Below are 21,684 nucleotides of genomic sequence, written 5' to 3' on the forward strand. Positions count from 1 at the left end.
GGTGGCCCTGTCTAGTGATGAGATTGGGGTGTTGAAGTCTCCCACTGTAAGTGTGTGAGGTTTTATGTATGATTTGAGTTTCAGTAATGCTTCTTTTACAAACGTGGATGCCTTTGTATTTGGGGCATAGATGTTCAGAATTGAGACTTCATCATGATGGATTTCTCCTGTGATGAGTGGGAAGTGACCTCCTTCATCTCCTTTGATTGATTTTAGTTTGAAGTCTAATTTATTAGATATTAGGATTGCTACCCCTGCTTGTATCTTGGGTCCATTTGATTTGAAAATCTTATTCCAACCCTTTACTCTGAAGTTATAGATGCCTTTGAAGTTGAGGTGTGTTTCTTGTATGCAGCTGAAGGATAGATTCTGTCTTTGTATCTATTCTGCAAGCCTGTGTCTTTTTATAGGCTAGTTAAGACCATTAATATTGAGGGATATTAATGACCATTGATTTTTCATTCTTGTTTGTTTTGGATTTGTTGTTGGTGGTGGAATTGTGTGTGGATTTCCACCCCATTTTTCTTTGGCTGTTGGTAAAGTGGGATTATCTGTTGCCTATGTTTTTCTGGTTGTAGTTAACTTCTTTGGGTTGGAGTTTTCCTTCCAGATCTTTCTGTAGGGCTGGATTAGTGGATATGTATTGTTTGAATCTGGTTTTGTCATGGGATATGTTGTTTTCTCCATCTATATTGATTGAAAGCTTTGCTGGATATAGTAGTCTGGTCTGGCATCCGTGGTCTCTTAGCGTCAGTAGAATATCTATCCAGGACCTTCTGGCTTTCAGAGTTTCAAGTCAGGTGTAATTCTGATAGGTTTGTCTTTATATGTCACTTGATCTTTTTCCTTAGCTGCTCTTAATATTCTTTCTTTATTCTGTAGGTTTGGGTTTTGATTATTATTTGGAGGAGACTTTTTTATGTCCACTCTATTTGATGTTCTGTAAGCTTCTTGTACTTTCATTGGCATGCCTTTCTTTAGCTTGGTAAAGTTTTCTTCTGTGATTTTGTTGAATATGTTTTCTGAACCTTTGAGTTGGGTTTCTTCTCCTTCTTCTATACCTATTATTCTTAGATTTGGTCTTTTCATGGTGTCCCGTATTTCCTGGATATTTTGTGTTAGGGATTGTTGGACTTAAGGTTTTCTTTGGTTGATGAGTCTATTTCTCCTAGTGTATCTTCAACGCCTGAGATTCTCTCTTCCATCGCTTATATTCTGTTGGTTATGCTTGCATCTGTAGTTCTTGATCATTTACCCAGCTTTTCTATTTCCAGCATTCCCTCAGATTGTGTTTTCTTTATTGTCTCTATTTCAGTTTTTAGGTCTTGAACTGTTTCCTTAAGAGATTTGTTGATTTCTTGTAATTTTTTTTGTTTGTTTTTTCTTCCATTTCTTTAAGGGATTTTCTCATATCCTCTTTGAGGGCCTCTATCATTTTCATGAAGTTGTTTTTAAGGTTGCTCTCTTCTGCTTCATCTGTGTTGTGATATTCAGGTCTTGCTGGTGTAGAGTCCCTAGACTCTGGTGGTGTTATATTGGTTTTTCTGTTGTTGAATATGTTTTTATATTGTCTTCTTCCCATCCCTTCTTCCAGTGGGTGTAGAAGGGTAATTCTGCTCACTCACTGCTACCTACGCCCCACTCCCACCACTTAGTGTCTTGGAGAAACCAAGTCTTGTTTGCATCCATTCACTATAGCATTAGACAAAGACGGCCCATCATCCCACAGCCATGAGTCTCTGATCTCTCTGATGACACAACACCTGGAGGACGCTGGAAAGCCCATCTGTTTCCCAGCATCAGAAAGTGGACAGATGATACAGAGTTGTTTCCCTTGCCTGATTTTGGGCTTTTCTCAAGGCCTAAACTTCTGTGAGCCACATGGGATAGGAAGTGGAGACTGGGATAGGTGTGCTGTTAGGCCACACATAAATGGTGGTTGTTTGTGTCATAGAGACAAGAAAAGCCAGTGGAGAGGTTTGTCCTCATTAAAAGTACTGAGACAGAAAAAGATACCCTAGGGGAGGTGATAGAATGCACACTGAGGACTTGTGGATATAGAGAAGTCTACCATGCACAAGTCACCTGGGGACAGGCTGAAACTATGATTCTGAACAATCATATCCAGGGATGGCCTGAGAGCATCCCCAAGTGACAGCCACACCATTATCCACTCTGAGAAGCTCAGCCATGGATTGTCTCTGAGCAAGTAAACAGCAAAGAACTCTAGAGACATTACAGAAAAGCAAATGTTCCGGCAGGCCATAAGGTTTGCCCAGCCTGTACAACTCAATTTCCCTACAGAGGGCTAAGAGATAGTCCCCCTCAAGTGATCACCTGAGAGCACTTCAAACCGGAGTCCAAGAGACCCAACGGGAAGGAAACTGAGCTCTAGGCACTGAGTCAGAAGCAAGAATGTGAACCCCGAGAGTTTACTGGAACTCACCAAATGTGTGCCTCCATTACTGTCCTCACAGCTCACTTTCCCAACACAACCCCCAGAACACACGGTGTCCTGAATGTGCCATCCCAGTGACCTGGAATCCCACCGCCACACTTGAGTATGACCCCTTGTGCCAGCATGACAACCCAGATCACTGCCCAGTTTCCTTCCTCCTCCACCTCTTCCTCCCTTTTCCCCCTCCTTCCCCACTCCCTTCCATCTCTCCCTCAACAAGCCTATGAACATGATCCCTGATAGCCTATTAAAACAATGGCCAAGGCCATATTTGCTCAAAGACATAAAAGATGTGAAAGCTATTCACTTTGTCAACACACAGGGGCAACCAGAAGTGATAGGTCTTGTTTCCCTGCCATACGAGGGTTGTACTAAACCAAAGTTTCTTGGGCTTTGCTGACATTGTTCCCACTTCTCCTCCTCAGCCAGAAGACATCGGACAAGCACCCATCGTGAATGCCCCAGAAGGTGGCAAGGTTGACCTGGAAGCCTTCAGCCATTTTACAAAAATCATCACACCAGCAATCACCAGAGTGGTGGATTTTGCCAAAAAGTTGCCCATGTTTTGTGAGGTGAGGAAATGTCTCTTCCTTCTGGGCCACTTTTCACAATCATTCCATTGGTTACCAAGTGTGCAGGGTATTGTTTAATGCTAGTCAGCAGAACTTCATGGAGGGAAGCACAGTCCATGAAAAATGAGGATACATGCAAGGCTACAGCTCAGCGGTAGAGCACTTGCCTTGCATGCATGTCCCTAGTACTGTCAAAAGAAAAGAAAGGCTGGTCCCCCAATTGTGCCTTCTCTCTTCAGATGTCATTGGGAAAGAGACAACATTAGCTTATTGAGTAGGTTGCCATGGTCTGAACTTCCATCTATACCCCTTCTACAGAATATTGCAGAGATATGGCTGTGCAGTTGATTCTCAATCCAAAAGAACAGAACTCAAATGACCTCACAGTGCAAGACTCTCACTTCTCACTGTCTTTGTAGAGCTCCCTCTTTCCTACAAGCTCATTCCCTTGCCCCTCTGAGGCCTGGGAAACACACCCAGCTTTCCCTCAGAGACACTTCTTCCCTCACTTAGCACATCTCCTTCCCCACCTCAGCTCACTTCCTGCCTCATTTTGACAGCCCTATCTTGCAGCAGGTGAGAACATAACCACTGCAGGGTGTGGGCAAGAACCCTAACCATGTTCTTGTCTTGGTGTCTTCTGGCCTGAGTCACATCACCCTTAGAATGAGACTTTCAGTGGTGTCTCTCAGGGTACAAGGGATGTTCAGATCGGACTACACATATAAAGTGATGACCCTCTGCCCTGCCTGAGTGACAAGCACTGAACACATTTCAGCTGTCAATGCTGCTATTTCTTCTCTCTGTCTCTCTAGAACTTGCCAAGTACGCTAGGCTAACTAGCCAGCCAGTTTTAGCAGTCTACTTGTCTCTTCCTCCCCTGCCCTGGGATTACAAGTGTGTGCTGCCATGCCTGGCTTTAAGAAGTAAAAGCCATGGGTTCTGGGAATGGAGCTTAAGTTTAAGCACCATATACCAGCTGGACTGTCTCCCAATCTGTTTCATCAGGACATTTCATCCAGCCGCTGGCTAGCCCAGTAGGGCTGGTTGTGTCTTCTGGAGAACTTCTCCCTTTGTGAAATTCTGTTGCCCTCACACCTTCAAGAAGGCCCAGAAAGTTAGCATTGGAGACATCACAGACTGCAGTGAGCCTCTTCTGTAAGCTTTGAGAGTGATTGTGTTCTACCTCAGCTGAGAGAACCAAGTGTCCTTGTCTAGGATGCCCATCTGCTGCCTTAACTTCCAGCTCATCTATGTTGTCCTTTTGCAGTAAGGACAACCCAGCTGGAATGAGAGTGACCTCAGATAATGGATGGAGAAATCTCTTATTGCCTGTTTCTGAGTGTTCATAGTAGCCAGATCAGAAGGATAGAGCCATGGCTGAGGGTAGGAACTGAGATAGCAAAAGCATTTGTCCTTCTGACCTTTCACATTTTTTAATTAACATTTATGAACATTCTAGACAATGAACAAAAATAGTACCTGTTCTAGTTTCCTTTCTGTTGCTATGACAAACATGATCAAAAGAAATTTGGGGGAAGAAAGGGATTATTTGGCTTCCACTTCTAGTCATAGTCCATCATTGAGGAAAGACTGGGGAGAAACTCAAGGCCAGGAACTATGAAGGGACACTGCTTACTGTTTCACTCACAGGCTCATACTTACCTAGCTTCTCACATAGGCCAGGAATACCTGCCTAGGGAATGGTACTGCCCACAGTGGGCTGGGCCCTCCTATATCAATTAACAATCAAGACCATCCCTCACAGGCATGCCCACAAACCAACCTGATATGGATGGATACTCAATTGAGTCTCTTTTCAGGTGACTCTAGGCTGTGTTACACTTACAGATAAAGTTAGCAATGATAATCCACAGCCACAAAGTAGTACTGCCAACAATTGGGAGCAGATGTTGATCTGTTGTACACACATTTATACATGTATGCATGTGTGCGCACGCGCGCGCGCGCACACACACACACACACACACACACACACACACACACACACACACGAAATATAAATTTGCTAATACACCAGGACCTACTTCCTACTCATAAAACTACTCTTTAGTATTTTATTAGAGAGATGGGCCCAGCTATAAGGATTCATCTCATGAACATATTGAATCCCATAACAAACACCAAGAATTAGAAACGCTGTGACACCATTGTTATTCTCAATGGCAGGATATCATTTAAAAATCATTTTACAAGGTGACTTTGATGGTCACATAGCATTCCAAGAATCTGCCCCACCATCATCTGGACTCATTCTCATTGGACCTTCCTTTTATCACTAATAAAACTGGCCATGGTGAATATTCTGATTACTGTGCCCTACTCACAGCACTCTTTCCTAAGGGCAAGTCCCAGCTATGCAACAGAAGGACCAGAGAGTTCTTTCACCTCTTATTGTCCTCAGCATGTATGCTTGTCTGCAAGGAACCTGTGTGCCCTAGCCTTACTGAGTCTGTCACTTGCCCTTTTCATTTGTTGGACTGGTTCTGTTCTTGGCTTTCCTCCGTCTCTTTTTCTCTCCCTCCTTCCCTCCCTCTCAGTCTACCTTCTCTTCCTTCCTTCTCCCTTGCCATCGTGTGTGTGTGTGTGTGTGTGTGTGTGTGTGTGTGTGTGTGTGTGTTGGCTACAGGTCATAAAGGCTAAAGGAATTTTGTTGATTTTAAGTTGGCCCTTCAAGCTAGCCTGCCAGTCACACAGCAAGTGCTCTTCCAATGACCACTGGAAATTTTAATGTTGCCTTTCAAATATAAAATCTGTATAAATCACTGAAGAGATGTTTGAGATAATTTATAAAGAAGGAAATAAAGAAGACTCTACCTCCACCCACAGCAACCAACATGCACTTACTTCAATGGAATGGCGTGGGTAAAAAGCTACTTGGAACTTTGCAATTTAGGGATGTAGCAAGCTTACCTCTCCAAATTCCTGTCAGAAATATAACATATTTCAACATCAGAACTCTGTCTCTTTCAATTCTGTTATGTTTTCATCTCAAATTTTCAAAAAAAATAGAAGCATTTTTACAGGGTGTTACCAGTGTTTGGGGTCTTCTAGGCTTCTGCTATACATTATCCTCTGAGAAACCCAAAAGAGGAAGATAAATTTTGTGGGCCCCGAGCTCCCTATGGAGGGAATGAATATCCCAGGTGGTCTCTTGGCAGAGGCAGTTTAATGTATCTGCCATTTGAACTATGCCTGTGGTCTTTACTCTGCTAAGATCCTGATGACGCCTCCAAAGTGGCTAGTAGTACACCAGGGCTCTATGAGGACTGTGGCAGAGCTACATGACATGAACCCCTGCTGGAGTGTGTCATCTTACCATCAGCTAGATGGTCTTCCCAGCAGACAGGAAGACTGAGGGCCCCCATGACTGCCTGTCAGGTGGTTGTTGGAATGTTCTCATAGTGAGAGCATTGAGACAGGTGCCTCTGAGATGTTTGCCCACATACTTACAAATCTCACCAGGATCCTGCAGGCTTCTCAGAGGAAAAAGCATCTGGCCCAGTTTCTAAACCACTGATGATGCTTTTCAAATGCTTCCTCAGCTTTTATCTGAATTTGAACCAGTCTTCAACACTTTATCTATAAGGCTTGCTGACCTGCCCAAGTTCACAGACTTCGTAACATGGGAAAGAAAATGCTGGTTTTATCTAATTAGAAATTTTGCAATGCTGGGGAATGGAGATGTGTGTAGATTTTCTGGTAGATGCTTACCTAGTTCTGGGTTCATCCCCAGCACCACATAAACAAGGCACAGTGGTGCATGCCTGTAATCCCAGCATCCATAGGTCAAGTTCAGCATCAGCTACATGGGGGTTTGAACCCAACTTAGACTCTGTGAGACCCTGTTCCCAAATAGGAAAGAAGGGAGGGATGGAGGACAGGAAGGAATGGGAGGAATGTTGGGAGAGAGAGAGATTTTCTATTACCTCCAAATGTAATGTGGGCATTACCTGGGAGCTTGGGAGACACTGAGGCGGGACCCACAGGCTGCTCCTGAGGAACCCACAAAGAATCATGGAGGAGCTGAACTGGATTCTGCTCTGCTCTCTCCAGCCTGTCCCCCTGCTGTCTGTAACCAAGCCTAGGCTTCCCACTTCCAACTCCCTCTTGAATCAGGTATCCAAAACATAATTAGGAGTACAAGTCAGGACCTAAACAAAAGAAAATCTCTGAGTACAATAATAGAATTGATAGGCATGGATACCCTTTTCTGGTAGAGAAATATAAGCACTTTAAGTTGAATGGTACTGTGACTGAGTAGTGAACAGGAGTGTGGACTGCTCAGTGTCTTCCACACAGCTCAGTGAGATTACTTTTAGTTTCAGACAATAACCTAAACTGGACTAGTCAAGAGTTCCCATCTCCAAAAAGAAGCTGTACCAGTTACATGTTCAATTTACATATTTATTGTTACGGAAATTTCATCATAGCTTAGGAATTGAGGAGTGTGTATTGGCCTGAATTGTGACAGAGCTAGTTTCAAATCCCAGCCTCATCTACAAAACATCCCTGTGCCACCCACACACTAGAATGTTACACTTTGAGTGCCTGTTTTTCACAAGCATGAATGAAACTGGAATGTCCTTCACTGTGCTACTGTGAAGTTTAACTAAAATGACTGTATAATCTTGACATGAAACCCAAGTTGTAACAGTTACTCAGACCCTTTCAAAGGTTTCGACATTGAATTCTTCTTGAACTTTCTCTCCAACCCCAAAAAACAAATTTCTGTTTTTACTGTTTTGCCACACAGAGTTCTGCTATAAAGTTTTATTAGTCCATTGTCATAAAAATCTAATTGACATAGTAACCAAATGAGCTTTAAATGACCTGAAATCTGAACAGAAAGATTTTGTTTGTCCATTGACTCTGATATGTGTCGCCAAGAATAGAAACATGGGAGCCACAACCCTCTAATTCTGGCTTTACCTCTGCTCTTGATTTGCTGGTTGACTATGAGTAAAGCTTGTATGTCTCTGGGCCACCTTGGTCACTTGCATCTGGCTTCAGCATTGTGCCTCCTGAGACACTTGGAAGCAAATTTCAGTCTTGTGCCTCCTGAGACACTTGGAAGCAAATTTCCTTCAAAAACCAGAAGAGCACAGCAGCCAACTGAGCGGTCAGCAGGATATTCCAGAGCTACCCAACGATAAAAAAGATGAGGCGTGAACCAGACTCAGTGCCACTTTCAAGTATAACTACAGCATAAACTCCCAAATAAAGGGGTGACTAACAGACGCCTCTGTGTGACTGTAACACCAGTGGGAGACCTGCTGAGATTAATCAGCTTGGGGCTTTTAAAAATAGTGGTTTCCAGGGCTGGAGAGATGACTCAGCAGTTAAGAACACTGGCTACTCTCCCAGAAGACCCAGATGCAATTCCCAGCACCTACCTGACAGCTCACAATCATCTGTACCTCTAGTTCTAGGGGATCCAATGACTCCTTAGGGTTCACAGACATAAGTGCAAGCAAAACACCCATATACATTTTTTAAGTAGTTCAAGTCTGGGCATAGTGTTATATACCTGTAGTCGCAGCATTCAGGAGGCAGAGGCAGGAGAATTGCCACAGGTTTAAGGCCAGTTTAGTCTGATTAGTGAGTTCCAGGACAGCCAGCCCTCCACAGGAGACTGTCTCTAAACAAACCAATAAAAAATGGTTGTAAGTGTCCCCCCCCCCCAGGTACAGAAGAATGAGGGCTCAGAGAACGCCAACGTAGGTTTGCTTTGCCGACACCATGGCCGGTGCCTGTCTTCTTGTTCTGTGCTGATGTGGCTGCTTCTTTGCAGCTGCCGTGTGAAGACCAGATCATCCTTCTCAAAGGTTGCTGCATGGAGATCATGTCCCTTCGAGCCGCTGTGCGCTACGACCCAGAGAGCGAGACTCTAACCTTGAATGGGGAAATGGCAGTGACACGGGGCCAGCTTAAAAACGGGGGTCTTGGGGTGGTGTCGGATGCCATCTTTGACCTGGGCATGTCTCTGTCATCTTTCAACCTGGATGACACGGAAGTTGCCCTGCTTCAGGCAGTCCTGCTGATGTCTTCAGGTGAGTGTGCCGAGATTCTCAGTGGGTGGGAAAAGAACTTAAAGCGTTTGGTGCTAATTCAAATCATTTAATGGGTTATCTGTCTCCCATTAGCTTTGGAGTCTTAGCAAAAAAAAACTAGAGGGGTCAACAGACAGGGAACCAAGTGCAGGGTAACTAGAGTATGATGCAGAGTAGCTCTGACTGGCCTGAAACCCACTGGAGTGCTCACGGGCCTCTCACTCAGATGCTCTTTGAGACTGTTTGTGAGAATAGGCATAGCAGTGGTATGTCAGAAGTGTGTGTTCTCTTGGCCTTAGACTCTGGCAGAGAAAGCTTCAGATCCCCACATCGCCCACAAAACCTACCCACTTCATATGAAGCCCCAACCAGCATGCTATCATCCAGCTCCCTGAGTTTACACATCTCTAAATAAAACTGAAATTAGAATATTTATCTCACTGTATTACTGTGAAGGTTAGCTAAAGCACTGTGTAAATCTTGGCATGGTGCCCAGTTCAGGTAGGGAATATGGGGGAGGGGCAACAGAAACCCTATGAAATGACTCCCTTTGGACAGACAAAATCATCCACCCTTGCCGACCTCAGGCTTCACCTGTACTAAGTATAGATATGAGTGACAACACTATCCTGTGGAACGCTAGCTCAAGTTTTAGTTTCCTCCTACAGTACAGAGGTAGTGGCTTCCTGTCCTGGTCTTGTAGACCAGGCTGGTCTCGAACTCACAGAGATCTGCCTGCCTCTGCCTCCCGAGTGCTGGGATTAAAGGTGTGCGCCACCAACGCCCGGCTTGCTAAGTATTTTTAAGCTGACCTAGAAATTCATTTCCTACATAAAATCTAAGTGTGGAAGATATCTTAAAAGCAATAATATTTAAAATTATTTTGTGGAAATTTTCAAATACAGACAGAATGGCACACTGAACTCTTCTTGGTGACTTGGGAGAAACTCTAGGGCACTCTGTTTTCCCACTATCTGCTGTTCTCACCCTGTGTAACCCCCTTCCCTGTGACTTGCTTTTAACCAATAGAATCCAGCAAATTCAATGTTACCTCATGTGATTCCATATGTAACATAAATTATTGCTAGCAGACTTATTCTACACGGACCTTAATGGCTTCATGAGATTTGGCATATATCTGGAGAAAGTTCAGACAGTGGGAAAACTGCACAGCTGGTATCCAAGCTACAGCCAGTAGTTGCTTGACCCTGAGGTCTTCAGGGAATGCAAAGTACTCAGAGAAACAAAATTTGGAGCCCCTCTATGGGCTGCCTTTGTAACACAGCCTCACTCTAAAGTGACCCAGTGAAATAGAAATTGAAGGCATGTGGGAAATATATTCATGGAGGGGATGAAAGCAAGTTTTAGCTAAGTCATTATTGATACAAAGACACATTTTAATAATGTTGACTCACATGCGGAGAAAGTTATCTCTTCTGTAATTGCTTCTGACTGTATGTCCTAAAAAGTCACAGACAGACAGACAGACAGACAGACAGAGTTCATATGATACTAGTCTGATTTTAACACCTCTGCAATACTTACTACCCTGTTTTTAACAAGGAAGTGCTCAAGGGCACAAAATCTTCAGTAAGAACCTTTGCCTTTAATAAAGGAACTTTATTATTTAATAAGTTTTTCCCCATGCATTTGTTTTCATAGTTATCAGCTGTTTATGAAAAATGGATTTTATGAAGACATTTCCTCTGGAATAATTCAGTGATGGAGGGGAACTGGTAGAGATGGCACCGCCCTCACCAGATCTACCCATCTCAGCACTGCCCCCCACCCCTACCAGACCTCAACACCACACCCCAGGCCCACCAGATCTACCCATCTCAGCACTGCCCCCCACCCCTACCAGACCTCAACACCACACCCCAGGCCCACCAGATCTACCCATCTCAACTGTCAGTTGGCCTCTGGTATTCTACAGTCCATGCTACATTCTCACTCGTTTCTAGGAGCAGTGAAGTCCCCAGATCTGGAACTGAATCAGACAAGCTCCCTTCTTCCATCTCTAAATTCATGTCCAATCTTTTTCCTCCCCTCAGATCGCCCAGGGCTGGCCTGTGTTGAGAGAATCGAGAAATACCAAGACAGTTTCCTGTTGGCCTTTGAACACTATATCAATTACCGAAAGCACCATGTGACACACTTTTGGCCCAAACTCCTGATGAAGGTGACAGACCTGCGGATGATTGGAGCCTGCCACGCCAGCCGCTTCCTCCACATGAAGGTGGAATGCCCCACGGAGCTCTTCCCGCCTCTGTTCTTGGAAGTATTTGAGGACTAAATGGACTGGACAGGTTCTTGTCATTCCTGCATCGCTACTGGGTGTCCTTTCATTCCACCTCTAGCTCTTTTTGTTGTTGTTCCCTTGTTTCTTTGTGTTGGGTAGGATCATCAAGGGGTCAGTGGGTCATCAATGGCATAGATTGGAATGAAATTGTCTCTTGAATGTGGGTCTTTGTAACTGTTGCATTTTGTTCTCCAGTCCTTAGTGTGAATGCTTTGGAGGGTTCACAACAGTGAAGGTTGAGTGGGGGACAATCATTAATTTCACCAGCACCAAGCCATCACCAGCTCCCATCTGTCCCTGGTCAGAGACTGAAGCAACCCTAATGGTACTGCAGAAGACTAAAGAAGCCTTAAAACCAAGACCACAGTCATCTTGATCCAGCTCTGATGTTTGCAGGGTGAAGCTGGCAGAGCACAGCCCCTCCCCTTGGGCGTGGCTTTCATCATGTAAGCATTAGGAGCAGATGCTACTTACTCAGGAGCTCAACATTTCCAGCAGCACCCTTACTCTCCATGCAGCGTGACTTGGAATGTGTGAGAATGGTCACACCATAACAAATCAGCTTTCCTTTCCATGGCCTTTTGGAACCTTGTGATTTACTTCACATTGGACAAGTGTGTGACTTGAAGACATGCAGGTATTTGGCAGATTTGAGGCCACAGGGAAAGTCTTTTTCCTGGCATTCCCTCAGAGCTTAGAAAACTTCATCAATGTTATAGGCATAGCTTCCAAAATGTGAGTGGTATTACCTCAAGCAGGAAGGTATCTTCACAGCTTGGATAGATTCATAAGCCATTCCCACAAAGCTCAAGCCTGTTTATAGAGTGCTGTCCCTTTTTGGTGGCCTATGACCAGTCCTTTCCCCAGCTCACAAAGGACTTTATCCAGATTGTCTATTGAGCTGATGACATTTCCCTACAGATTAGATCTTCCAATCAGGGAGAGACACACATGTTGAAATTCTAGTCTTTTTTGGAAAAATCCCTGGGAAAGATCAGTGCAGGAACATTCTGATTCAAAGCAAATGCACTACTCATGGGTATAGGATGCCCCATGGCTTGGAGGATGCTTTCCCTGGTGTTGGATCCATATTCACAAGTATCTCCCAACTCCTCCCCCACCACCACCACCTCCCTACCACATTCTGTGGCACTAAACAGCTTGACTGTCACTAAAAACTGATTTTTCTGTACCTTATACATCATTACACTGGCAAATAGTCCTCATAAAACAACTGCAGACCACACATAGGAAAACACTGTTACCTTTGCTGTCCAGCCCTACCCACAATGACCAGCATAGAGTAGATGTTCCTGAGAAAGATGTAGTGACAACTTCTCTGCAAATGGGCAAAGAATGTACCCATGCAACTGAATGTACCCCATTCTTCACTGACAGAGCAGATATGAACTATCCCTTTGCCTGCCTTTCACTGCCTTATCCTGGAAATTTTGGGGAAAACAAGCCATATCAGCAAGAGTTACCTAGAAACAAAGGAAAGAAAGTCACTGTGAAGAGTAAGGACACTCACTTGCTTTCATTAGTTTGGTGGAGCATCCTTGGCCTCTCTGGAAGTCAAGGCACCTGAGTTCTAATTTGTGCTCCACAGCCTGATCGGTTTAGGACCTCACACTTTCAATTTTCTTACTGGGTAAATAAGTCAATCTCCTAAAGCCCCTCTTATTTTCTCTGTTATATGACTTTCCAGTAAAGGGGGGGGGGGATCCTTGAAAACTTCCTTTCATATTCAAATGTGTAGCTTTATCAGACAAAAAAGCAAGACCCATTTACAATTAAGGAATGTATTTGACTTTTATTCAAAATGAGAATTTGACTCAGAGGAAGGCAGAATGGCCTTGGAAGAATAGAGGCCCAGCACTGGAAGTCCCCAGAGCCCATGAAAATAGCCTAGGGAGACAGCACACATGTGCGCTAAAGCCCTTAGAAAGACTTCCCAGGTAAAGGAAACAACAACGCATTGTAGACTTGGTGTAGAGATTAAAATAGAAGCAAGAAGCCCCATGGATTCATGGTCAAATATCTGTCAAGGGTTTGCTTTCCCAGGCAGCCGGTAGCTAACCTCCTCCCTCACAAACTTCATAAAACATCTGTTTCCTCGGTCAACTCTCCTGGAGAACCCCAAACAATAAAAACAAGCTTGCTGTGAGGCAAGTTCTCCTTCCATAGGAAGAAAGAGGGAGGCGGGCAGGGGAGTCCTGAACAGGCGCACAGACTCACGGGATATCAGAGTTCTGAGGAACTTTCCTGATTCTGGCTGTTTCCAAAGGACATCAGACACCGGATTCCAGCATTAGTGCAGGGTTTGGACCGGGGTCATTCAGAGTGTTCTAGGGATCACCTCTGGGAACTAGCCCAATCCTCGGCATCCAGCCAGCCCCAGCTCATGGTCCTCGCCCTGTAAAGGCTGACTTTCAAGGGGCAGACTTTGCTCTAGCAAGCATGTTGAAGGTTGAGCATTCGTACTGAGTAAGATATGCAAGCTTCAGTCTTCTGACGGGAAGAAACAGGAACCCCAGGAGGTCAGAATGACTGAAGTCACGCCCTCCTCTGGGAAACTCCATTTTATGAAACTAGATCATGAGGCATTGACTCCCAACTTTTTTCTTTTCTTTTTAAAAAGCATTTCTTCTAATCTTGTCCAGACTTTCAAATCAAGTGTGGATGTGGTGGGAAAAAAACCTTCACACCTGCCCCATTATGTGGAGGGGAGGACATTCCAGTCAAAGACAACATGCCCATTCAGCTGGAATGCTCACTTACAAATCATATGTATGGATGAGAGGGCTGTGCACATGCAACAGACGTGTGTGTGTGTGCACATGTGTGCATACGTGTGTTTGTTCTCTCGAGTGTACGTTGCACTTCAGTGTCAATGTGCAGAAACTTCCAGAAACTGGAAGAAAAAAGACCAACTTTTCTTCTCTAGATTCTGCTGAAAACACCATGTGCCGCCTCTGAGCTTTTTCTAGTGTGATAAGCCTCAGCCCTCTGTGATGCGCTTGTTTGTTGGAGCCTCAGCCCAGCGCATCCCCCGCCTGTGGCCCCAGAGCCACCTGCGTCCCAGTGCAATCTCGGGGGAGCAAGGCTGGCTCTGCTTGCTCTGCAGTGTCCTTCTCACGTCAACCTGCAGGCTGGCGCCCAAGCCTTGATCTCCTCACACTTAGCCCTCCCCAACCCAGCCTCATGACCTGCTGGGCCTCTTCAGAGCATGTCATTGTCACTAAGACATCTTCGTTCTGTGGAACTCAAACCTATCCATGTCATATTGACCTTTTGCTGCATGAGTCATAAATTATGAAATCAGTCTTATGGTTTTTGAGATGTAGCCAGCATTTTGTAAGGCTAAACCTTTTTCATGAACTTAATTTAAGTGAATAACCAAACCACAGGTCCTCCTCAAAATGAGAGATGGCGGACAATTGAATCTCTTTGCCCTTCCCAATGGCGATGGCATCAGGTCCTAAAATAAGCTCATAATTTCCTGTTATTTTAATAATATGGAAATATTAGCATAGTGTTTCTTTTGATAGTGATAGACTGATCCATATTTAAATTTTATAGAGAAGAAATTTTATTGTACTGTGATGTAGATATTTATTATCCAGGTAAGGATTTGCCCGGTGTGTATTTTTTACAATTGAGACATTTTACTTTAATCTTTAAAAAAAGGAAAAAAAAGACATTAAAAACACACACATACAAAAAAAAAAGGCTAGGGAGAAAAAAGGTTTGGCCTTATCACAGAATTTTTACTGTGTTCTATAAATGTTTGCAAATGAAAAATTACACATTTCTAGTGTGTTTCCACATTAATTAATGCCGCCTTCAGGAGCAATATTGTGCAGGTAAACACTGATTGTGGCTTTCTGTTGCACAGCTCAAGCTGACCCACCTTATGCACAAGACAATCAAATGTGAGTCTTTCCTCTGAGAATTCAGACAGTACTCAAGAGAGCACAATGTGAGACAAAGGAAAGGTTTGTAGGCAAGCGATGCACTGATGGGGAGAGATAGTCAGGGCATGATGCCACTTCCTCCCTTTGGTTGTTCCTTGTGACCTTGGCATCTTTCACTTGACATCATGTAGCCAAAGTAGTTCTCCACGCTTTCTTCAGAGAAGACGAGTCTCTTTTCCATAATGTTTCATGCCCTGAGAATCAGGAAAAACAAATGGTACAAAATAGAGAGGTTTACAGTCAGTGGAAGATTTGTGTTTGCAAACAATGTTGAGTGATACTGCTAGATTGGTAATATTTTTTTCAGCCTAAAATTGTTGAAATCTGTGATCAAAATGTTTTAAACTATCCAAAAAGAAAATTTGTATATTTGGGAAAATGGATTTTTACATAGCTTTTGTATGCAGATATTAAATTGTAATTATGAATATAGTGGGCATAGATACTCATAAGCTTAAATTCTAAAAAAAGAAAAAGCTTACAATGGATATATTTGCCTGTCTCTTTCTTTAAATATTTCTGGATAAAAGGGCTGCCTGCTCATCCCTCCTCAGCACTAAGGCTGGGAAGGAATCCTGAATACAAGGTACATCTACTGAGTTGATTGAGTTCACCTTCTGGAAGCATGTGGGGGGAGGGGAAATACACAGACTGACAGACTGACTGAGACTGACTGACATCAAATCACCCAGCAGAAACCTAAGGAAGCTTCATTAAAGCACTCAGTTGGAGTTCTCAGAGCAGAGGACCCTGTGCCTTAGGATAAGAACAATTACCATCATAAAGATAGCAGCATCAAATCAGGCTTGCACACTGGAAAAACCAACAGGGAAGTTGAGGCAGTCAAGGAGAGCTTTGATTAAACTTTCTCTCCAAAGCTGAACTTCCCACAGCTGAACTCCCAGCTTCTGTTTCCCACTGTGCATGCTTCTCTGCCACTGGATGAGCTGTAGCTAAGTCTTTTGAGCTTGAAAAGATGCCCAGGAGCAATTTATCTCCCAGCTGTGTTTAAGGACTCAGGTTTTTATTTTAACAATTTACCCTCCTGTTATCAAGGACATGGTATTTTTACTCTTAGGTTGTCTGTCCTCAGACAAAGGAACCTTGGAGGACTCTTTGACATAAGCATGCTTGGGTCTGAAAGAGGGGCTACCCCACAGAACAGGGAATAGTTCAGTCAAGGAAAAAGGTTTTTTTCCTGAATATTGTCTGATATTTTGTAGAAGTCAGTGGAAAATTTTTCCCACTTGAAACTTAACTTAGTTCAAGGCCTTTGGGTATGAAGAATACAGTAAAGTGAAGAACATTGTCTTCTTTCAGGCTGTTAGCAACTATTTCCTTTTCATTTTCTTGCACACAATGAGTTGCCCTGAGGAAGGCAGATGTATGAAAAAAAAAGAAACAAATCTGCAAAATAACAAAATCAGACCTTCTAATGCACACAGATGGGGGTGAGATGAGAGATTACTCCAAGTCCTACAGAAATGCCACACATTCCTGTGTGTTCTCTGGGTTTTGTGACTCTACCAGTGGGTATTCTGAGCCCTAAAGACATCTCTTAGGTTTCGTTTTACTGCCTGTGCTAAAGCCAGGCAGGATCTCTGTGATAATAACACATCACAATGTGAAGTGCCTGCGATCCCTGAGGAACATCACTGGTAAGTGAACTATTAGTTGGCTTTCAGAAAACTCACCTGTTTTCCCCACACTTTGACAAAACATCATTCACTGGTTACTTGTCACTTGAGAGCCCCAACCTTCTCCTAAAGGGTATGTTGGTGCTTTTGCTCCCCAGCCCTGGGTTGTATAAAAGTGGCCAGCCTTGTGGGAACAACTACCCTGTCCTAGGAATCATGCTTCACCCCTTCATTCTACCTCTAATCCTCCAAAGCAAATAAGAAAGTGAATTTTCTGATGATAGAGTAATGCAGCCCTGCTGTGGTGATGTTTGCTGCTTACCTTCCAAAACTGCCCACCTACCCCACTGCAAACAAACAAACTTACCACATATACCTGAAGAAAGGCTACCTCGCCCCTCAGTAGACTAGATCCATTGCAAATGCACTCACTGGGGTTATAGCATGAATAGTGATTTCTCTTTGTGACACTTATATATTATGCCAATGGTTTCTAGAGTCTTAGCCAAAGGGTAGTTAGGTTTTGTTTTTGTTTTTGAGACAGTCTCACTGTATACCCCTGGCTGGTCATGAATTCACAGAGTGGTGCAAGCCTCTGCCTCTGACTCTCCCCACCCCAACTTCTGGTATTAAAGGCATGTGCCATCACACACTAAGGTATTTTGTATTATGAACATTTGGGAGTCAACTTTTGGAAAATCTATGATACATGATAGAAGGAGAATTTATAGCAATGAAAGTTAAGGGTCATGAAAGGTGTAGACAAGAAAACAAGATGACAGAAGCATTTGACTTCCAAGAGGAGACAACATGCTATATCACTCTCAACTTTAGATAATAAAATCATTGGCAAACGAATGGTACAGTTAAATTTCTAGGAAAAGGGAGATTGAATCATACTGATCTGCAACTATAAAGCCCCAAAATGAAAGAAAGCCAATAAGAGCACAAATATCCCTTGCTTCATAGGTTTCTGAGGCTGATCTGTTTAGTTTCAAAGAACTGAGGTTTTTTAATGTTTTTATTTATTCCTTAACAATTTGATGTATGCATGAAATCTGGATCATATTCTCCAGTTTCTCTTCTACTCACTCTTCCCCCTACAACAAACTCCCCCTCATACCTTAATATGTCCTCATCTTTTTTTTAATAACCCATGTAACAGCCCTCCAGACCTTAACACAACTAACACCATGATGGGAGTACCATTCAGGCTTTGGAACCCAGCATATAGGTGGCAAAGCCTATCAGAAATAGAACAAAGACCTAATTCATCAAAGTCCATAGTTATGGGAAAGTCTCTAAATGTACTAACCTTGCTTTTTGGCTTATGTAGTTCTGCTTCTGGCTAACCGTTCTTGCTAACTGAGGTGTGTTGACCAGGATGTGGTTTTTGTAATTAAAAGCTCATCCTGAGAAAGGCTTGGGACTGCACTGAGGTCCTGACCACCCAGTGTAGTTACTGGCTGTCTAATAAAGACTTTCTATTGGCTTAAACCTGTGTCCGAGTGGTCTTCTCAGGTGGATACCTTACAACACTTCTGGAGGCCCCAGCAATACTCCCCAAAGACCAGACCTCAAGTCTAAGAGACCCTCAGAATGGATAAGAGTGCAGTGGTCAAGGGAATCTTAGGAGGTGCACAACCTGATGTGTTCCAGAGCTCTAGGACTTCCTTTGATCACTTGCTGACTGGTGCTTCAGAAGAATCCAACACTTCCAGCCCCAAAGGAAACAAAATCAAAAGTCACCTGGAGTGTCACTTCCAGAGATAAGTATGATTATGGTACCTTCTGTTCAGGACACAAATGAGAGGCAAGATGGTCACAGCCACTGATGCAGTGTCCAGGATCCATGTGAGATGGCACTAGACTTCTCTGGTTTGTTCAGATGTATGAATATGTAGTGGTCACTCTTGGTTGTCTTAACTATGTGTCTCTTTGTATGTTTCTGACAATTTTGTTGGTTGGACAAGCATATTTAAAATGGAAGGGGGAGTAAGCTGTACTGGGACTAGCTGCCCTAAGATGTTGCATGATTTCCTGAAGGCTTGTGGGCTGTACCCTCCCCACCTCTGCTTTGTAGCAGTGACTACTGCAGTAGCAGCAACTGTTGCTATTGCTATGGCAATGCCAGCTGCAGCAGCTGGAGGAGGCCATTGCAGACCACGGTAGAGTTTGCTGCAGCCCAAGGGGGTGGAGGGTTGCTGATGAGAACAGATGTAATGACTGTTCCTCACATGGAAATCTCCAGACCTTCTGTGAAATCAATTGGCCCTCTCTTGGAGTTGGGGGATCGCCAGAGGTTTAGGCCATCTGGAAGAAAGTGACTGGGAGACTGATCATTTAAAACAGTTTCCCAGTGTTGACCAGTGGCTGTCTCTGGTGAGAGACCTGCATCCCATTGTTGGGGACCCAAGTCCTTTTTGGCTTGGCCAGGTCACCCAGAGAAACCCAAACCTCTACCTGTTCTCTCAGTCCCAATGGAGTAAATGGACTTCCCCCTTCTTGTTCCTGACTCTGACTGCTTTGCCCCCCACGCCCTGAATCCGGATCCCATGCTCTGTATGGAGAACGGGAGTGAATGGGGCCTCGTCTAGCGTCCTCTGCCACCTTTCATGTGCTTGAAAACAGAGTGCACACAGGAAGGAGGAAATGGATCCCTGAGCCACTATAAACAGGTAGTTGTACCAGGAGAAGGGGAAGTCGTTCTCCCAGCTTTCTAGAGAGAAAAGAAAGTTCCACTCCTTCCTCTTTAATAGGTTATGTCTTCTTTTCAACCAATGATCTGTATCATTGGAAAAGTCAGAACCACCCCCCCCCATTCTCTGAAAAGAATGGAAAAGCCACCCCTGGGCTGGGCAGGGCAGGGCAGGGCATTGTTGCTAGATGGTGCAGCTCATATAGAGTGGATTTCCCCTCATCCAATCTGACTGGGACTCAAACACTGACCAAGGTAAGGAGCCTCTGTACAGTTTCACCAGACTCTTTTTAGGACTGTAGATGCTAGAATATACTGCTTTTGTTATGCAGACAGCCCCATTATATTAGAAAAGAAAACTTCAAAAGTTAAAAAGGAGTTGGGAGTATGACTAGGTCCCAATTATTGGAGATTGCTCAAAAATTTATATTAACTGTGACTCTGGAGAAGAAATGTGAAACAAAAGATAAAAGAAATTCCAGAGAGGGGAGCCAGAGGCACCAGGAAAGGAAGAGGGAAAAACGATGTCCCATCCTATGTAAGTGATTACAAAGGGAGTCTTTGCCCAGGCACTGGAACCCTGGAAGAGGCCAGTGGTCTATCTGTCCCAGAGTCTTGATCCTGATACTGCTAGTTGACTGGATTGTTTGTGGGCAGTTGCCACTACAGCCATACTAGAAAAAGAAAAAAGAAAGAAAGAAAAGGAAGGAAAGGAGAAAGGGAGGAAGGAAGGAAAGATGGAAGGAAAGATGGAAGGAATGAAGGAAGGAAGGAAGGAAGGAAGGAAGGAAGGAAGGAAGGAAGGAAGGAAGGAAGGAAGGAAGAAAGGAAGGAGACAAACTGACTACTTTGGGCCAGAAACTGTCCCTAACCATACTGCACTCTAATGGCCCTCCTGAGGGGGACCCTAGAGAGGTGGATATACAAGGCCCAATATTATCAGGCACCTCTCCTGAACTAGCCCCATATCTAATTATGTAAAACTTCAGTCTTCAACCCAGCCAACCTGCTGCCAGACAATAAGCCAGCGGAACCACTCCAAGACAGCAAACAAGTGTGGGTCATCAGACTCAAAGGACTAGATCAGGGCACAGCAGGGTATGATTCCAGGATGTTGCAGTGGACACAAACAGGATCCCCAGCACTGACCACATAAGGAGAGATGTGTCAGGGTACTGTCCCCGCCCCAGTTCCTCCAGCTCTGAACAGACAGAGCTCATAGCTCGGCTCCTCCAAGCAGGCACTAACAAGGCAGAAGCTGCTTGTGGTCACTGTGAAAGAAGAATTCAAGCAGTTTCAGTTCCAGCCCCAGCTGCTGCTGCCCCTGCAACTACAGCTGCTGCATCTCCACTTCTCCTCCACTCTGGGACTGCTGGCCCTGAGCCTCCAGCCTCCACTCTGGGCTCTGATGCCACCAAAGTCCACACTTCCTGAAGGTAACTGATGCAATCCAATCCATTAGAACTGAAGAGGTGCAAAATGGGAGTGGTTCTGTTCAAGATAAAACCAGGAGCCACAGCTATCAGTGTGGGTACAGTCTCTCAGTCAAGGGACTTCAGCACAAGGACTAAACTTCTGGCATCAACCCAGACACTTTGGTGCGACAATGGCAAAGACATCTCTGTGTACATAGACCATCAGTATGCATTTGCCATAGACCATATCCATGGAGGCCTCTATAGAGAGTGAGAGGTTCCTTACCTAAGCTGAAAAGACAATCAAAAACAAAGAAATAATCCTGGCCCTACTAGAAGCCATACGGCTGCCAAGAGCAATGTGTCAAATGAGGAATCCCCTGGGGCCCAAGAAAACAGTACCGCAGAAATCTAGGCAGCCACCAGGACAGAGGCCCTAGAACAAGCTGGGCCTCTCCAGATCTTGGTTACTCTACCCAAACCTGAATTGCTCCAGAGCCCAACCTATACACAAAGAAACCAAGTGGGCAAAAAGGGAAGATGCCAAACAG

General features: G+C 44.2%; 1 protein-coding gene across 1 annotated transcript in view; it reads left to right on the top strand.

Annotated features, from left to right (window-relative positions):
• Positions 1–11,569, top strand: part of Thrb (thyroid hormone receptor beta) — a 239,456-nt gene extending 227,887 nt beyond the window's left edge. Inside the window, exons 8-10 of the mRNA XM_027389385.2 lie at positions 2,884–3,030; positions 8,846–9,104; positions 11,159–11,569. Of these exons, the coding sequence (XP_027245186.1) occupies positions 2,884–3,030; positions 8,846–9,104; positions 11,159–11,400 (648 nt within the window). The 3' untranslated portion in view covers positions 11,401–11,569. The remainder of the gene's footprint in view (positions 1–2,883; positions 3,031–8,845; positions 9,105–11,158) is intronic.
• Positions 11,570–21,684: the final 10,115 nt, after the last annotated feature.

The sequence above is a fragment of the Cricetulus griseus genome, assembly GCF_003668045.3.
Source record: "Cricetulus griseus strain 17A/GY chromosome 1 unlocalized genomic scaffold, alternate assembly CriGri-PICRH-1.0 chr1_1, whole genome shotgun sequence".
NCBI lineage: Eukaryota > Metazoa > Chordata > Mammalia > Rodentia > Cricetidae > Cricetulus > Cricetulus griseus.